Source organism: Marmota monax, unplaced genomic scaffold, assembly GCF_021218885.2.
Source record: "Marmota monax isolate L192 unplaced genomic scaffold, Marmota_monax_Labrador192_F-V1.1 WCK01_AAM20220418_F8-fsc00082, whole genome shotgun sequence".
Lineage (NCBI taxonomy): Eukaryota > Metazoa > Chordata > Mammalia > Rodentia > Sciuridae > Marmota > Marmota monax.
In genome coordinates this window covers 1,312,166-1,330,722 of record NW_026695207.1, presented here as the reverse complement: position 1 = coordinate 1,330,722, position 18,557 = coordinate 1,312,166, and the positions used below count along the sequence as shown (strand labels likewise).

The window sequence follows — 18,557 nt, the reverse complement described above, 5'->3', positions numbered from 1 at the left end:
TCAAGGGCCTGCAAGAGCAGCATGATACACTACATCTGCCAACTTTATTCAAAAAGGTGGTGAGGATGTTTCCCAAATTATCATTGTCTTTCAAATTAATATGCAAATTTAATAATTAGGTTTGCTTACTCAATATCCTATACTCTGCTGGGTGTTAAGAAAGCAGTAGTAAATAAAATACTGTCCCTGAATTGAAATCTCAAAATGTCAATGATTTGGTATTAAAGTTTAAGAACAGTTAGTTTGCCTAATAGCAAAGTGATTGAGCCAGCCTCCTTGAAACAGGACTCAGTTGAAGGGTGCATAACATGTTTGGGAGCTGTATCAGCCCGAAACCTGGTGCTCCAGGTTCAGGAGCACTGAGGTACGTAAATGGTGACAAAACAGAAGCAGTGTCTGAAGTCGAAGGGATGACCGCAGCAAAGTCGCACGTCTACACATGTGCACATACGTTGCCCGCACAGCATTCTGTATGCACATACAATTAGCTATCTCTTTTAGGTAGGAAAAGCAACACAACTTTCCTGACTGTAAAGGAAAATAATTCAAAATGTGATGTAGCTTGTATTTGTTGAAATCATTAATGGACTGAGGCTGTGGAAGTGGGATCCTAAGAAGGGCAAGAGCGAGCCCGGGAGAGCAGATGGCATGCGGCCCGCCAGCCACTGGGTCCTGCCACGTTCCTTTGAGCTTGCTCAGGCTCACCGGTGGTACCCTCCGGAGTGGACCCCTCTCTGGCAGTCTGCAGCCTTCAACTATCCTCCCATGGTGCACTCCACTCCTTTCTCCACACCCTCACGGGCCCTGGGCTCTCCAGCCAGAAGTGACCTCTCCCTCCCGGTCACCCGTGTCCTCTCCTAGCTTTCCTATTGCCTTTTCCACTTCTCCTTTGTTATCTAGTCATTGACTTGTATCTTTTCTCTTAAGTTAGAAGGTGACCTCCTTGAGGGAAGGAATGTTGCTGTCTCCACCTGCAGAGCTCCCAAAGGACCCATCCTTTGTACATGGTGAATACTCAACATCGGTGGTTGACTAAATACTCAGATGAATGATCTGAAAATTCTGCAAAGCACAGGACAACAGCCATGGGTCAGCCATTGAGGTCACGGAGAACGTCCTTACCTTCCATATGTAGAACTGTTTAGAAATGAACAATGTCCTGTGAGATCACACCAAGCATTAGGGAAATCAGTTCTCAAAGAAGGTGCCCTACAGGCAGAGTGCCTTTCCTCTGCATTTTCAGACTTCAGCAGCTTATCACTAAAGCTCTTTGCAGTTTCGAGAAGACAAGAGAAAGAAATCCATTCAATCAGTTTCATAATGAAAACGGCCTGGGAATGTGGAAGGGCTCCCTTGGATGTCTGGATTCCATCTGTTTGCCCTGCTATTTTTGCCTCCCTCTCTTTTAAGCTGGAACATCGTATGGTTCATCTGCTTGTGGGTCCCTGTGCAGAGCCCAGTGAGTGGATAGGGCAGAGCTTTGTTCTTTCAGCCTCTGCCATCGGCTCTCTCCCACATGGTGACACCGGCATTCCTTTGCACACTGCTTCCTAATTGTCTCAAACTGGGCGATTTCATGGGATTGGGGAGGATGGAGCAGATGTGGAACATGTCTCTCACTAACAGAAGCGAGATGCCAAGTGACAGTATGTGGATTGCTCATTTCCCACGTGGTGTAACTGATAAAATAAGACAAGAACGTGACACCATATAAGCCAATTCGATTTCCAAGGGTCTTTATTACAACCGTGCAACCCTTTCTTTCAAAGCAGAACCTCATGAGATTCTTCAAGTCAAATATGTCTAGGGGGGAAAACTTGCTGCGGAGTGAAATAAAGAGGCAACTCTTCAAAGAATGTCACATTAGTTATGGTGACATGTCACTGGACCACAGGGAGAAGCAGTTTAACATGCTTATTTTAGCTGCCAAATTCTGAAGATTTCTAAATATAAGCTTGAATCAAATTTAAAAATATTAATGAAAAAATCTAAATGTAGCAGTAGTTGCTTGTATTTTCTCTCATATTCATATGAAAATCTCCAGAGCTGGGTTCTGGTTCTTAGAAAGTTTTAGGATTATTAAAGTAATGCACTTGGGAAGAAAGAAGCCACAGCATCTGTGAAAAATATTCAGTATTTTAAAACATTTTTTCATGCTCCAACATCTGTTGCTTCCTTCTTTAGTTAATTATAAGTTGCTTTGAAAATTATTATGTATGTGAATTCTTTTAACAACTGAAATTATACATGTTCAATAATACCACTGGAGGCACTCAGATGAAATAATTTAAAAAGGGGAAAATGCAAATCTTAAGCAAAACACAAATTAAAACATATTGTTGATACAATTAAACATTCATGTTACTTCAACAAAAGAATGGCCTGCCATGAGCCAAACCCAAAAAACAAGTGTAATGTGATTAAAACTTATTTTCAAGCCCTCCAGTTGCCTTTGCACACACATGGACTATTTCACAGCACACCCACCCTTGGTCATTGGCAATCCGTGTTGAAGTGTGGTGTGAACACAGTACTGACACACCAAAGCACTGTCACAAGCCAAGTGGGATCCAGACCTGCAGGTCTGAGCCTCACACAGAAGGCTCCTGCCTCAGTGTTATGGAAGACACTGTACATCTCTTATTCACCCAGATCTCCCCAGAGCCCACCAAGGTGTAAAAGGCTTAATATTTATTAAATTAATGATAATGAAATTGGAAACAAAAGCAAAATGCTTGGATTCTGGGTATGCAAGTGAGAGTTCAGGCAACTCTATTGAGACCCTTAGGGCTGCATGTCTTTCAACCAGAGTAAAATAAGTAAAGATCACAGGACAAACAGCAGAGTCACCTGACTGATGATTAAGTCTTCTCATCAGAGGGCTGTCCCTACAGGTTTTTGTTTGATTGACAGTTTGCATTCTTTTAGAAACGGTTTTCAGAATGAGTCTGCAGAGGCAATGTTGAAGCTGCGGTGGGTCACAGCTTTGCTTGCCTGCACCTTTCCATATGTCCATTGAGAAGACTGAATACCAACGTGGGGCCTCAGGGCTCAGACTGGGTATGAGAATGGGAATGTGGAAGGGCTCCCTTGGATGTCTCCACACAATATGGTGGGGAGAAGGGTGCTCCCCTGCACTCACGTTCCAGGCTGCTGTAAGGCATGAACACACCCCCTGAAACCAGGGTCGCTGTATGTAGCAACAGCCTGGACTGAAATAGAGTTTCTAAAACCTGGAAGGGAAAGTGAACTACCCAAAGGTGCAACTCAGTGCAAATGAATGCAAAAGCTCACCCTTAATGCTGCAAACTGCACACCTCAGCAGGATGCCCTCTGCTGCAGGTAAGAGGAACACCAGAGCCCTGCACTCCCAGCTGAAGTTGGCTGGATAGCTGATGTCTTTTGGAAATGTGAAGAACCGCTACTCCAAGAGCAATTGCTTAATTACAGTGACAAGTACCTGGTAGGACTAGTAAATAAGGTGAGCTATGAGATATTGACCAAAAATGAGAGCCAATTTGGAGGGGATAAGAAATTGACTAATAGACCCAATAAGTGTTCTCAATGGATTCTCTCCATGCTTAGCCCCAAACTGTCAGTAGAGTTACAATCAAAAACTGAAGATGCACTTGGAGAATAATAACCTCTGACTGTTTTTAAAGGCACTTCTATTAAGACTTTAAATTTAGAAAGCCCTGCTTAATTGCTCATTTTTAACCCTGAAATATCATGCTTTTTTAAAAAAAGACACTTGAGTTAACTTTGGCTAAGCACTCTATTTGTTATGCCTTTAAGACAATCCACTTGTTCTGTGGACTAGACCTACAAAAGACTTGTAAACTCAAAGCCACTTAGTGGAAATACTGTTGTGCTTCTGTAAGTAAATTTCATGTGTTTTAATGTGAGGCATTAAGGATTGGTACCAATCGATTGGAAAACTATATAGGAAAAGTGTGTGTGTGTGTGTGACTTAAGTCTCTTTTGTAGCTGAAACTGCTCTTCATGAAACTTCTCCTTTCAATTAATTTGTAATCACTGTATTTGAATTATTATAATAATAAGAAGAAACAGTTCCTCTGTAAAGTTAAAGAAATCTGTGCAACAGACCCTTGCAATGCTATAAATAAAATGTTTCTGTGAAATATTCCAGATCTGTATACCAATTGCAATTTCCAGAGATTGTGAATGATTATTTATATGTCCTAAAGGCAGACTTTTGACGGATTAATTCCTATAATCCATCATTTTTCTTTTCTCTGAATCTGCATCATGCATCATTCTTAACCTTGATTGCCAAACTTTGCTAAATTTTAGAAAACTTATATTTTCGTGGCCATTCGCCTTACCACTCAATTTTGCATACCGAAATTAACTTTTTCAAAATGCTCAAGCCTCTTTTAACAAAATGTGGCAGTTTTACTGGGACAATCTTTCATATTTGCAAGCTCTTCACTGAGCTATTTCATAACAAAAGAAAGCAAAATTTGCATTCGCATGCTTATGAAGATGTAATATCAAGTTTCAGCTAGGGAAATCAATCATTTCCCCAGGAGAAGAATATTTGCAAATACAAGTGAATGCATTTTGCAATCACAGGGCAGTGAGACAGTTCCTCCTGTGACCTTCTTTCTGAAGGTCAAGTCCATCTGTTTAGCTTTCCTGGTATCAGATCATGTGAAAATCCTTAGATTATCTCCATCAGATATAGCGATTGTGAAGGGCGAACATGATTATCATGTCAGTTCTTAAACGATATTTGGAGGCAAATTCCATAAAGAGGAAGGGAAGGAGAAAGCAGTTAAAATCATTTTGACTCACTGGAGCTAAAGTCACGGAAAGCTGTTGATCTCACACATCAGCCTGTCTCTAGCAATGGTGGCTCTCTGCCTCCCAGTTCTGCAGCTGTCTCCCTCTTCCCTGACCTGGTGACCCCTCCGGTTGCCCGATACTGGGCACCAACTCCAGTTTCACTTCCTGGCAAACATTCTCAGAGCAAGAAAGGAGCTTGCCATTCAGCAACTCTCCCAGGAATCTAGGGAGCTTTTCCTTCACATGTCCAAGGCAAAGAACTGATTCACACAGTGGAGAATTACTCTGCTGAACAAAATTGCCTCCCAGAAAACAAAGTGTAACCTGACTCAATATTAAGTATCCATAGCTATTTGATGGCTGGAAAGATTTTTTTTCTCTTTATTGATTTTTTTTTAAAAAACAAATGACAGCGGAATGCATTACACTTCTTATAACACAGATATAGCACAATTTTTCATATCTCAGGTTGTATATAAAGTATATTGACACCAATTCGTGTCTTCATACATGTACTTTGGATAATGATGTCCATCATATTCCACTTTCATTGCTAATCCCCTGCCCCCTCTCTTTCCCTCCCACCCCTCTTCCCTATCTGTTCCTCCCATGCTCTCCCTCCCTACCCCACTATGAGTCAGCCTCCTTATATCAGAGAAAACATTTGGTATTTGTTTTGGGGGGATTGGCTAACTTCACTTAGCATTATCTTCTAAAATGCCATTCATTTACCTGTAAATGATGGCTGGAAAGATTTTATGGGCAGGTGGAACCCTGCAAGGCAGGAGGGACAGCAACACTTGATTTCAACTATTGATCTTTCCTACTATGGTCAGGATTCATTCTCATGAAACCAGATACAACAAGTGCATTGAGACCCCCTCCACCTGGTGGTCCCAGCTGCAGTAAGTGGTAGGCAGCTCTCCACCAGCAGTGTCCTCTTGGAGCACAGGTGGCTTTTCATGTTCTGAAGCCCCTGGAGAGAGCTGGTATTCGAGGGTGCAGCCTGGGAGCATCCCTCACTCAAGAGGAGTCATAAAGGTCAGGCACTTTTAAAAGGCATCAGCAGGGTTCTGGTCTCAGCAGGGAATCAGCCCTGCTGCCTACAGAAGTGGCATTGATAAGGAACAGGGGCTTTCTCGTCTTTCCTCCTTACCCCACCATTCTCCCTAGTCTCATCCACTATGATAGATTCATCTCCCAAATAATCCACCTGCTCTAAGCCCTTGTCTCAACTCTTATTTTAAACAGAGCTCCAGCCAAGATGTAAAACTCACCCATCTCAACAACTACCCCCACAATGAAACCTGGGGTCTGAAAAGAAGGGAGAAGGGGTTTTGGGGTTTCTGGGGTTTTGAAGAACTCACTGGGTTTTCATGCACTCACACCAGGGCTGGGGTGACACTGTTTATCCACATCATCTCTGAAAAATGATCAGTGCCCTCCCTGAGGAATCATGCAGTCCCCTACCTGCCAGATTATACATAGTGGCTTTGGAGGAGAAAAGTCAGTGCGGGCACCCTTTCTCAGGTGCATCTGGGTATCAGGGACTTCCCCAAGGATCTTTCACTTCTCTAGACCCTCAGTTATATGTCCATCCCGAACCCACCACCCATGGCTGTCATCCTTAATAAATGACTAACTTTTTTCAGATTTTAATTAAAATTATTCATTTTATCAAATTTGCTATGTATCACATTCAGCTGGGTAAAACCAAATTTGTAATTATTTTGGTGTTTAGGTTGACATTAGGAAACTTGTAATCTTTTTCGTTTTTGATTAATCTTCAAATGTTTGATGAGGCCATGGAGTGGAGAAAACATAGACCTTCACCAAGAATGGCTGGCCTGGAGTCTGACTGTGCGCAGCACGAGCTGAGTCATCTGCCTGTTCAGGCCAAGTTTCCTCATCTAGATGGCAGTTACTCATAATGCCATACCACTGGGTCGTTGGAATCAATAATACATCCCCAAGAAGTGCTTTAAACAAAGCCTATCTCTAAGCTATTTCAATGGCTGATGATGATAACGGCAACAAAGAATACTAATTTTCTACACAAATTCTGAACATTTTCAATGGAATTAAACTATTTGATCATATTTATCAAATTTTATTTAAGAAAATTGCCTTTTTTGTATTATAACATGGTATTTTCATAAACCATGGATAAAATTTGTTGTATGTAAATTAGAAAGGCCATTGGCTCATTAAAGTAAGAAAAGCTTCCAAACACATCCATCTGTGTCCCTTGAGAACAGCCCAGACAACAGGGTCCATATTGGTGAGTGAGGTTTTAGTCATATTGTTAAGGGTATCAAGTAAAGATTTGGAAAAGGATCCAGGCCCACAGCGTGATAACAGCACATTAACCAATGCATCAAAGTTAATTTAAACTGGCAATGGCCTAGTCTGCAGTAGAGCAAATGTTGGGGTCACAATGCGTGTATGAGAAGAATTTCTGTGTTCTTCCTGTGGAAACCCACCCATCCTCCAAGGCAGGACTATGGATTTCCAGGAAGCCATTGTTGAAAATGAGTAAACACAGGAACCTAACTTTGCTGACACCTGAGATAACCACCTTAGGAAGAGGAAAGGTTTGCTGTGGCTCACAGTTTTGGAGGTTCTAGTCCATGACTGGATGGTCCTTTTGCTTTTAGGCATATGGTGAGCTGCAGGTCAGAGCAGGGAACACATGGTAGAGAGGAGAGGAAGGGAGGGGCCAGCATCCCATAGCCCCAAAGGTCATTCCCCAGTGATCCAACTTCCCTGCACTTAGCCCCCCCCACACCTTTTACAGACCCCACCACCTCCTAACAGTGCCATAGACAGTTGTGGAGGCTTTCCACACAGGGTTTTAAAGGAGAGGTAAGACCCACATTCCTGCACCAACCATGACACACACACACAAGCAGCCAAGTTTAAAACTGCTACTCACTTGTAAAAAATAAATGTCAGTCTCCCAGGTCGCCTTTCTATCTTATGGCAAAAGGCAGTGCCAGTTCACCCATTGGAGTAAAAGTAGATAACACTAAGACATTGCAGCACTAAAATTTAAATGGAGGAACTGAGGATTATTTCAGCAAACTAGAAAGAAGAGATATGGGTTTTTCTTAAAACTAAGGGTAACAATTGTCCATGTAGCACTCAATAAGCTGCTCCCCGATACAGTCATACACAAGGAATTGATTAACACTGTCCCAGCAACAACAAAACTACCAAAGTCTGAGAGAGTATAACACCAGGAAGCTCAGAAAATATGTGATAAAGTCTGTAAAGACATATTTACAAAATTAGATTATCATTCTTATCAAAAAAAATTACGATTGTCAAAAGTCAAGATAAAATTTCTTTTAAATAACAAAACTTGCTTACAGTGTCTTTCAAAATATTGCCAAATTTAGAAGAATTTACTACTTTTGAAAATACTGGAAAAAAAAAAAAGCACAAGTGACTTGTAGGAAAATCCTGAACTTTGGTTCTGAACTGTCATTCTGAACAAGAGCAGGATGACCAGGCAGAAGAAGCCGTATGCAGGTCATAACTCTTAAAAATGTATATTGCATGGACCTAAAATAATTTTTGTTTGACTACTGAGGTCCTTTAAAATTGAAGTAGTTCATATATTAGTGGTCTGCAGCAAAGTCAACCCAGCCTTTTTAGAAATGTAGGAAACCAGAGATAAATGCACAATGCTCCTGTTCTAGACTTTTAGGGGTCTCATGTTGTGGGTGCCGGTCTGAACTTCGGCCTATGGTCTCACTGTTCTTGCTGCTATATTTAAGGAGGGCCCACAGCACCTGGATCTCTTTAGGATTGATTGGATTCACTATGAAGTGAAGAGCCTGGCCTGGGGTGTTGCTCCTCTGGCAATTGGCTTCAGACACCTAATACTGGTCCATGGGTCTCCATTTTCTCACTTGGAAAAACAGACCCGTGGGCTCATGAACTACACAACAGTGAGGAATGGGTCACATCGTGGTGATTTTCATATATCACAACATATTTAAACTTCCACTTGCCGGATTTCACTTGCTCCTAAATTTATCCACAATGCCATTATTTGACAGAAATGCATTTGATGGCACTTATCTGCTCTGATTAACCTTCAGAGAGTTCCTTCTGACAGTGTATACTGATTGTAACATCTTTCTTCTTGAACTTTCTGGTTCTTTTGTATCAAGGAAATAAACATCTATCCTATGTTTCCTGTTCATAACTTAAATTATAGATTTTTGTTCAACTGCTTTATGCTTTGCCTGGTATTTCAGTAAAATATGTGTATTAATATTGTGCTGGCAACGCCACGTCTGTTTCTCTCTTCAAATTATTTTTGCTGTATTTGGCACTGTCTTTATTCTGCTCAAACACATCTGCTATCCTTGGTGGGAATTCTGAGTTATATTTTTCTGGATTTGGAAGCCAAGGTTACATTTGTTTTATAAACCATAATACTGTAGCAAATAAAGCAACAAATACATTGACATTTTGGAAGACCTCCAATTTTTATACTTATGAACAGATGTATCACAGTCATACACACACACATCCTAGTAAGTTCATAAGAGATATGCTATACTCTTCCTTAATATATTTTTATTTCATGAATCAGTTTTGAATATAACTATTGAAGTTAACTCATAGCAAGAAAGTGAAAGATATGCACTATTTTCTCATTCTTTAGGCAGAAAAGTGCTTAGAATCTAAGGTGCAAGATCATCTCACGCTATCCCTGCCTTGGTTTCCCGCAGGTGAGAAAAATCCTTTTTATTTTTATTTATTTATTTATTTTTTGGTAAATATCTATTTTTTAGTTGTAGGTGAACATAATACCCTTATTTTATTTATTTATTTTTTTTATGTGGTGCTGAAGATCAAACCCAGGGCCTCGCACATGCTAGGCACGCACTCTACTGCTGAGCCAAAATCCCAGCTGGTTGAGAAAAATCTTGATGTGGAACTGAAGACCCTGCACTCAGACACAGAGGGATCAGGAGCCAAGGAGACGGCTCAGCAGAGAGATGACACCGTTGACATTATAATAAATAATTCTGAATTTTGGTATTTGAAATATTTATCTATATGTTGGTCTAAGTATTAACATTTTCTCATACACAGTGTACAGTGAGATTTTTCCTGGTCTATGGTTAGTTCAGAGGCATCTGGGAAGACCTGTCTCTGTGAGCAGTGATAGATCTGATTAGAATCACTACAATAACTTTGACGACATGAAGGGAAGAAAATGGAATGACAAAGTCCAATCCAAAAAGCCTCCTTGAGTCTTCTGCAAGACCCATGCAGCACCCCATAGCCTCTCCCCTTCTCTGAAGTCCCCTGGGCCCCTGCAGTGTGTGGGTTTGCAGCTCACAGCAGCAGGCTTCACAGCAGCACAAAGACCTTCTCAGCCTCACAGACTGGGGCATGGATGGAAGACCAACAGGAAAGGTCAGAGGGCAGCAGGCAGAGTCAGGGCCCCCCCCTGCATAGCCTCTCCCCCAAGCACTGGCCACATCTCTCCTGCACACTGGGGCAGCCCCAGGGAGGGTGAGCCAGGTGAGCACCCTGCAGGATCCATGCTCAGTCATCCTGAACAAAGAAGCAGGGCCAGCAACAATGGGCCTTTTGAAAGGAGCTTGCAAAAGCAGAATTTTATTGGACTGTTTAAAGTGTTAAAAGAAATATGACCCCCTAAGGCAGAAGAAAAATAAAACCATAAGTTGCCTTCTATTCCCTCAGAATTGACACCAACATGCTCTGACATTGGCTCCACTGTGTCTCTGTCCCCAGGAAGTGTGAGGTTTGTCCTGCGTCCTATGCTGGGTGTGAGCCTCACTCGCGGGCATCATCCAGTGTGCTAGACCAAATGGAAGGACTGGAGTCAAATGCTGAAGCGTATGTGCTAGTTCAGGGCTCACAAAGGCAACACTCCCGGGGCAGTTCATCCCATGTGTGCATACTTAATCCAAGTACTCTATTTTCCTGCACTTCCTTGGGTCAGTTCCATTAGCCAGAGAAAATTTCACAACTCACACCATTTAATGTATACAGAGCATCTGGTGCCTGGACATGTTGTGTTTATGGAACATCAAATGCTCGGGGAACATATGGCATCTGCCGAGAGTCAATGTTGGCAGGAGCTCTGCTGTGGAAGAGCACCAAGTGCCTGCAGACGTGCAGTATCTAGACACGTAGTGTACGTAAAGCATTTTGTGCCTGCAGAGCATAAAGAGTTTGCAGGACACCTCATGTGTGCAGACGCTTGACATGTACAGACCATCTAGTGCTTACAGTATGTCAAATAAGTGCAAAGCATCCAGTGTGTGCAGAGTGCTGAGCTGGTACCGAGTCTGGATGCCCAACTCTGGGTTGCAGGCTGGGCATGAGGAGACTACTCACCACGTTGCAGCCTGCACAATCGGGCCCATTCTCACAGGTCCTGCGGCGAGCTTGAATGCCACCACCACACTGGGCTGTGCACCGTTCCCAAGGACCCCAGCCTGTCCAGAACATGTGCGGTGGACATAGCAAATGCTCATTGCAGTATCTGTAATAGGGAAGGAATCCAAGAGGAAAAGGAAATTGTTAAGTGCCGCACGAGACAACTGAGCTTCCCACTCTCCATCCCTGCACCAGAGGCTGCGCACATGGGCATGCTCTGCGTGGAGGGGCTTGCTGTATTTGCAGTGGTTGCACAGGACAGGAGGCAGATGTGGTGCTGGCCATGCTGTGTGCACAGACAATGGAATGCACAGCAGACAATGAAGAAAATGCTCAACTCACAATGCAGGATGGATCTTCCTGTGCGGCCAATTAGAGGAGAAACAAGACAAAACAAAACTCTTCAAATAGACACCCCAAAATAAGAGCAAAGAGAAACTAGCTAGGCAGGGCAATTATCTTCTAAACACAAACATCGGAAGATAAAGTAGGTTAAGAACACAAACCCAGCAGAGCTTTATTTGGATTCATTTCTCATTCCTGAATCAAGTAAGTCGCATCATCTCATTAGGGTAAGTGAAAGCATGAGTTTGGCACAAAGGCCCATGACATTTACTGCTTAGGTTATAGCACATTTAAATTTATTTTTAGGCTCTCAGAATGTTGTTAAATGACTTTTATTTAAAAGACGACAGATTATTTTAAATGAGTTAGTATACAATTCTACACATATTTGTTGTATTTGCAGTGGTTCAATTCTAGACTTCTACACACATCCATTTTATCAATTTTTAGCCAAATACCCCAAAACCCCTTTAGCTCCAGGACTGGTCACATTGCTGTATAATCCTATGGACATGAAATGAATTGGGGAAAATGAACAAACAAACAAACTAACCCCAAACAAGAAGTCACTCTGAATACAGCCTAGTTCACCCAGTCACTTCTGATTATTTAAAGGACTATTTAAACTCAATAGTTCACAGCCTCAGGTGAATAGGGGCTCACAAGAGGCAGAAGAGGAAAACACCAACTAAACACACGGGGGTACTTGTACCATAACCTGTCGTCACTCTGAATGTGCCACACACCAAAGGAAATGCATTTCTGGAGAAGAAGATGTAGGCAAGTGGTAGCCAGCAACCAAGGAAAGGAGTTTGGGGAGTGTAGTTTCTTTACAGAGAATGTTGGGAAGGGTCAACTGTTCTTCTGTCAAACCAGAACCCTTCATGGAGAATGTGAGGCTTCAGGAATGGCTGGAGCATAAAGCAGGGAGCGAGGCCCCATGGAAACCGCCAATAGTATGAGGCACATGGACACCCGCTGGTGTTCAGGGAGTCATGAGAGGTAGACACGAGAGAGCAAGGTAAGAAAGGTGATGGTGAAAGACAACAGGGGGAGGTGACAGGCAACAGAATGAGCTAGCTTTGCCAGATAGAGGGAAAGAATGCGAACTTGGTTTGCAAGAAACCAAGGAAGTCCCATGGAGCTTTGCAGACAAAAGAGCACTGTCAGAGTTAGAGTGAAGAGTCATCTTGTGGGGCGGGCACTAATCACACAGGTGGCCTGCAACCCCTGAGGTTTGAGGAGCTCCCCAAGTTTCAGTGTGGGGCCTGAACCTTCAAAGAGAGGGGAGGCCGCCAACAGGAAGTGCAGATACCAAATCGTGGAATCTGGATGGCAGCAATGCAAATGAGGGACAGTCCAAGATATTCAGGTGCCATGGTGGTGGAAAGAAGGGGGAGGAAGGAGGAAGACAGGGCTTGGTAGAGTTGATATGGTGCAGCAATAATGGAGTCCACAGCAGCCTCCCTGCTGAAGGCTGGAGGCCCTGTCACTTCCAGGAAGAGGTCACTGCTGAGGGGCCCTCAGAGGGTCAGGAAACAGACCAACAGTGAAGTTTCTTTTAACATTCACATTTAAGAGAGGCCAATAACCTGAACAGTTCCCACTCCTCATCCTTTCAGGGTTTCAGATGTGGAAATGCTAGGTCTCCCTCTCAAGGAAGCAGTGTTCCAGTGCTGAGCCCTCAGGAGAGGACACTCTCAAGTGCCTGGGGACAGGGGGGGAGCCCCCTAATCAGGAGAACATGGCCTGAGGGGGAAGACTGAGGCTCCAATAGGCTGGGAGAATCTGCACCTGAAGCACAGTATTCCAAGAAGTAAATGTTAGCATATGTGTTAGTGCTCGGAGTATTCCAGGAGGAAATTGTCTTTTGTTTTGAGAGCAGGTTTTAGGGAAGTCAAGAAAACTCAGGACCTCAGAACACACTCTGCGTTTAATTCTAAATGTCCACGTGTATGTAAATAGAACCATTTCTAAACTGATATTTAAAGGTATGGCTTATTAGACTTGTTTTCCCTAATTTCAGTCTTCAGTGCACATGCACACTCGCACACACACAAAGGGCAGGAAGGGCAAAGGAAAGTCTTACTAAAAATGCTCATAGAGCCCTTGAATTTTAATAAAAAGCTCAGCATCTGAGCTACCATATCCCCAGAGCAAAATAAATCATAACACATAAATACTTTCTTGTATTTGCCTGCAGCAGCCACCTCTGAAAACCCTCAGCCTGTTATTATAGTTACAGATCTACTGCAGGGTAACCTGTGCATGTAGACCAGAACTTTCCAACATTGTCAATAAATCATCTCCAGGGCTGCATTTTAAGGTTGTCAGCTAATGGCCTTCTCTTTTTCCCTCTTCCTCCCTCCACAGTAGTCCTATGAAACAGGCCACCCCAGGATTTCCTGAGTTCTCACTCTCTGTAATTCCAAGACTGTGATGAGAAAGGTCAGAGGGAAACAGAAATTGCTAGGCTATCTCTCCCCTTTGTGTCTGGGTTTACCCTCAGGAATTCAGGCTGGAAGAGACTGCTCAGAGGCAAAGCCCCTAGAAGGCCCCATGCCTGGATCCCCTGCCACTGTGAGAGATCAGTTTCCTTCTGGCTCTCCTCACCCTGACCCCAATCAGCTGCACCCCCAAGAGAAGCCCCCTCATTAGACCACAGGAACACCAACAATGATGGGAAACCAGAGACCTGGCATCTCTGCTTAAGGATCTTGATTAATTTACAGACAAAAGTGTCCACACAACGGGCCAGTAGTCGGCTTCTACTTTCTCCGGTTCCGAGGCTGCTTCTGGCCTTTACCAGATGACCAGCTAAATGTTCCTAAATTTTTATTGGCTCTGTTAGTTCTAAAGTATCTTAAAGCAATGAAAGTCACAGATGCATTTCATGATGCATTAAATATTAAGATTTTAATTTTGCTCATGACTGCTCATTCTTATTTTGCATTTAAAAGCTAACTGATGACCCACCGTGTTTCTCAATAAATTATCCATTTTTCCATAAACCTAATCTCTGTGAAGGAAAAGCCTTCACAATTCCACACAGGCAGGGTCTCAACACTGCACCATGCTGCTTCTCGCATTTCTTTATGCTACAAACCATTCCATTCCAGTTGGGTCCAAGGTAGTTCCTTACTACAACTTGTCAGGCTGAACCAAGGAGAGCCCTTTCAAGAGCCATTTTCTCGTTGTTCATGGTAAGTAATAATCCTTTTATTGGGGAATACTGGAGTAATTCAATCTCTTATGCAGCCAGAAAAAAAACTGTACATATATAAAGTCCACCATGATATTTAAGACAACATGTCAGAACAGAGTAACAATGTGCAGAAAACCTCACTTTGGTTTATCACAACATGAAGCAAACATACCATAAAGACAAAAATAATCATATAATGAAATCCCATTGGTTCTTAAGACCCTAAGGTTTGATAATGCATTGTACAGACTCTAATGTGGCCCATCTGATACCCACCTGCTGGAACTCACACTTTGCTTAATCCCCTCCAACTGAGGATGGGCGAGACAAAATTGTCACTCACTTCTAGCCAACAGAATATGTCCAAGGTGATGAAAGTCACTTCTGTGATTATGACATGTAAGATTATAATGCCTTTACTTTAGGGAAGTTTCTCTTTCTGTCTTCGAGGAAGTAACCAGTAAGGTGAGTAATGCCTGGTATTAAAGAAGTGAGGGTATACTCTAGTTTATATCCAGTGAAAAACTGAGGCCCTTAGGTGGTCAGCCTGCAAGGACGTGATGGTTGCCACAACTGTCTGGTCTAAGAAGCAGATGCCTCTCCTCTAGCTCAATGCTCAATGGGAGCCTGGTGTGCACTTACATTGCAGACTGCCACCCCACCACCAAAGATAGCGGAGCTGTGTCTAGGATTGAAACCCAGAGAAGCGGCAAGCTAACACAGGAGGTGCTTGAAACAGCACATTTGTGGTAACAACACTGTTATGTGATGACTACTAGAAGATATCATAGCAGTGTGGAGTATGGTGTTCCTAAAATAAATAAATAAATAAATAAATAAATAAATAAATAAATAAATCCCCCCAAATGGGGAAAGTGCCTTTGGGATCAGAGAAGAGGTAGAAGAAAGAATTTTGAGGAACATTATAGAGAAAGCTTAAATCAACTTGTAAAGCCTATTAGTAGAAATTTGGATTTGAGGATGCTGCCAGCAAGGGTTTTAGAACAAACTAGGATAAATAACTAAACTGCATGATGAAAAAGACAAGCCAATTAGAAAATAGGAAAAGGACTCAATTAGATATTTCTTCAAATAATATAAACAATGAGCACATTTAGTCATTAGGGAAATGCCAATCAAAACCATGATAAGACTCACTTTATATACTTTATTATACTCACTTTATACACAGTAGGGCGACTATAGCAAAAGCAAGAAAATAGTGTTGGCAAGAATCTGGAAGAATTAGAACACTCATACATCGCTGTTAAGAATGTTCAATGGAGAGATCTTAGTGGAAAGCTCTTTGGCAGTTCCTCCAAAAGCTAAACAAAGAATTAACATACGACCCAGAAACTTCAGTCCTAGACATATGCACAGAAGAATTTAACAGGAACTTGAACAGATACCTGTACACCAATGTTCATCATCACATTTTTGGCAATATGCAAAATGTAGAAATAGCCCACGTGGGCACCACTTATGGCCAAATGGATAAGTAAAGGCACTTACAGCCATACAGCTGAATACTATTAAACCTTAAGAAAGGAATGAGATTCTGGTCCAACTACAATGTCCATGAACCTGAACCCATCATGCTAAGTGAGCCAAGAGAGATGGCAAAGGGCAACACCGGGGTTCCACTTACATGAAATGCAGATAATAACAGGCAAATGGACAGAGATGGGGTTGGAGGTTGCCAGGGGTTAGAGGATGCTAGGATGGGGATACACTGCTTAGGAGCAAGGAGAAGGCTATGGAGACGGGAGGCTATGGCTGCACCAAGCTATCCATGTGTTAATGGTTGTCAACTATACACTTAAAAGTGGGTAAGTGGCTAGTTCACGTTGCCTGTGATTTACTACAATAAAAATAACAAGGAGATAGGAGCATGTGATTAGAGACTGGAAGAAGGGAAAGCTTAGTTATCCAAAGGTAGAAAGCTTCCAAAATGATTACCTACCATAATCATGGAAAGAGGAACCTGTAGCCAAGCGGGTCACACAACTACAGAAACTCACGAGGACAGTGTGCAAGGTGCTGCCCCAGCACTTGCTGCTCACAGTAAAATGTAGGAGGAGAGAGAATTGAGGGCCACTCCATTCAACAAAGCAAACAGAGGCTGCATGGTTTTTGGGAACCTGCTTCTCCTGATGCCAAAGATGCCAAAATTAAGAAACAGCTTCTAAGCACCATCAGGAAAAGCTGGCCTCAGGGGAAAGCTAAGGGTATTACTGTGAAAACTCAGAAATATAAGAGAATCAGAGTAACATGGAGTTCAAGCATAGCATCCTTCTAAGATGTCACAAGCAAGGGGTGGCTCAGGGATCCTCTTGGTCACAGGGGGACCCTAGGAACAGGAGGGCTCTGTCTCCCAGGCTGCTGGGGCACCTGAAGGCACAGTAGGGCTATCTTAGGGATCTGCAGGTGTGGCTTCTGTCCAGTGGGGAGACCCCAGGGAAACCCATGAAGAGCCATAAAGTTCTTCTGAAGGTTATTTTAGCAAAAATACCACCAGCTTGGATTAAAAGAGACCATTTAAATGAAAGCCTGTGGGAAACCCAGCACAGCACTGGCAATTGGGCTGACAGGCTGCAGGTGCTTGATACCTTTAAGAAAATAGGGACAAGCCAGTTGTGTAGACGGAAGCAAATTGGGCAGATCCAAACTTCATCTGAGCACCTCCCAAGGCCTGCCTGGCTAGGGTCCGGCATTCCCAGGGAGCAGCGAGTTCCCTGTTATTTCCATCTGCCTCTTTTTAAACAGCAACATCTCCTGCTGGCATCCTTTCCCTGCCCGACTGTTGCATATCAAGTGATAACTTGCCTCTCGTTTAGAGAATGGCAGACCAAGAGGCCCAGCACCCAGGGAGCCTCATGCGTGTCTGAGACTGACTTGAATGGTAAAATTCTGGGCTTGGGGAAGATGACTGAATAGGATAAGACTTTGGGGGACCTTGGGATTAAGTGAAAGGCATTTTGCATGTGGAGGGCATGAGTGACAATGGAACAGAGATCACTTGTGGCAGAAAGACCCTAAGGAGACCCTGATGGCCCTGCCCCTGACATGCACACCCTGAGGCACCCCCTCATCCTGACGGCCTGTAGCTGACTTCGAACCAATAGAATATGGCAAGCATTGGGTCCTCTTATGGTTTCGTTACCTCGGACTGGGCTGCCATCTTGGAGGACACTCCTGGACAGATTTGAGGGAGAAAGACCACGCAGGGGAGGGTCATGTGTCTAGAAACTCAACCCTGACTGGCCATGTGCATAGGATTCAGGTAAGCTCTGTAGGAACACCAGTCCCTCTAAGACCGTGAAATAATAACCCTGGTTGTTTTAGTTTGTGGAATGATTATGACACAGCAGGCGAAAAGTAATATATACAATCACATCTACATTTTGATAATATTTATAACAATGTCCCTTTCTTCTATCCATTGGTGGCCCTCTTGGTGCCTTTAATTTTTTGGATACTCAGGAAAATCCAAGGAATAAAAAGAAAATAAACTGTCCATACATGCTAACATATATGAAAACAATAAGTGAGATATATTATTTATCTATTGCTTTTTTTAAAAGTAGTGTGAAAATTTTAGAGACTATTGATACAATTAAGCTCCCACACATTGGAGATTTTGTCCCAAAGTCATTAACTGTGATCCTGGCATTAACTCAGGGATTTTTTTTTTTTTGAGAAAATCAATTTATTCACTTTTGGTCACCCAGGATTTCTTTAGGTTTGATGGTTTTTAAATAAG

The 18,557-nt window shown here is 42.8% G+C and overlaps 1 protein-coding gene across 7 annotated transcripts in view; it reads right to left on the bottom strand.

Moving 5' to 3' along the window:
• Positions 1 to 18,557, bottom strand: part of Sema5a (semaphorin 5A) — a 451,060-nt gene that overhangs the window by 44,786 nt on the left and 387,717 nt on the right. For all 7 annotated transcript variants that reach the window (XM_046430338.2, XM_058574513.1, XM_058574512.1 and 4 more), the window contains one exon: positions 11,203 to 11,350. In XM_046430338.2, coding sequence (XP_046286294.1) covers positions 11,203 to 11,350 — 148 coding nt within the window. The remainder of the gene's footprint in view (positions 1 to 11,202; positions 11,351 to 18,557) is intronic.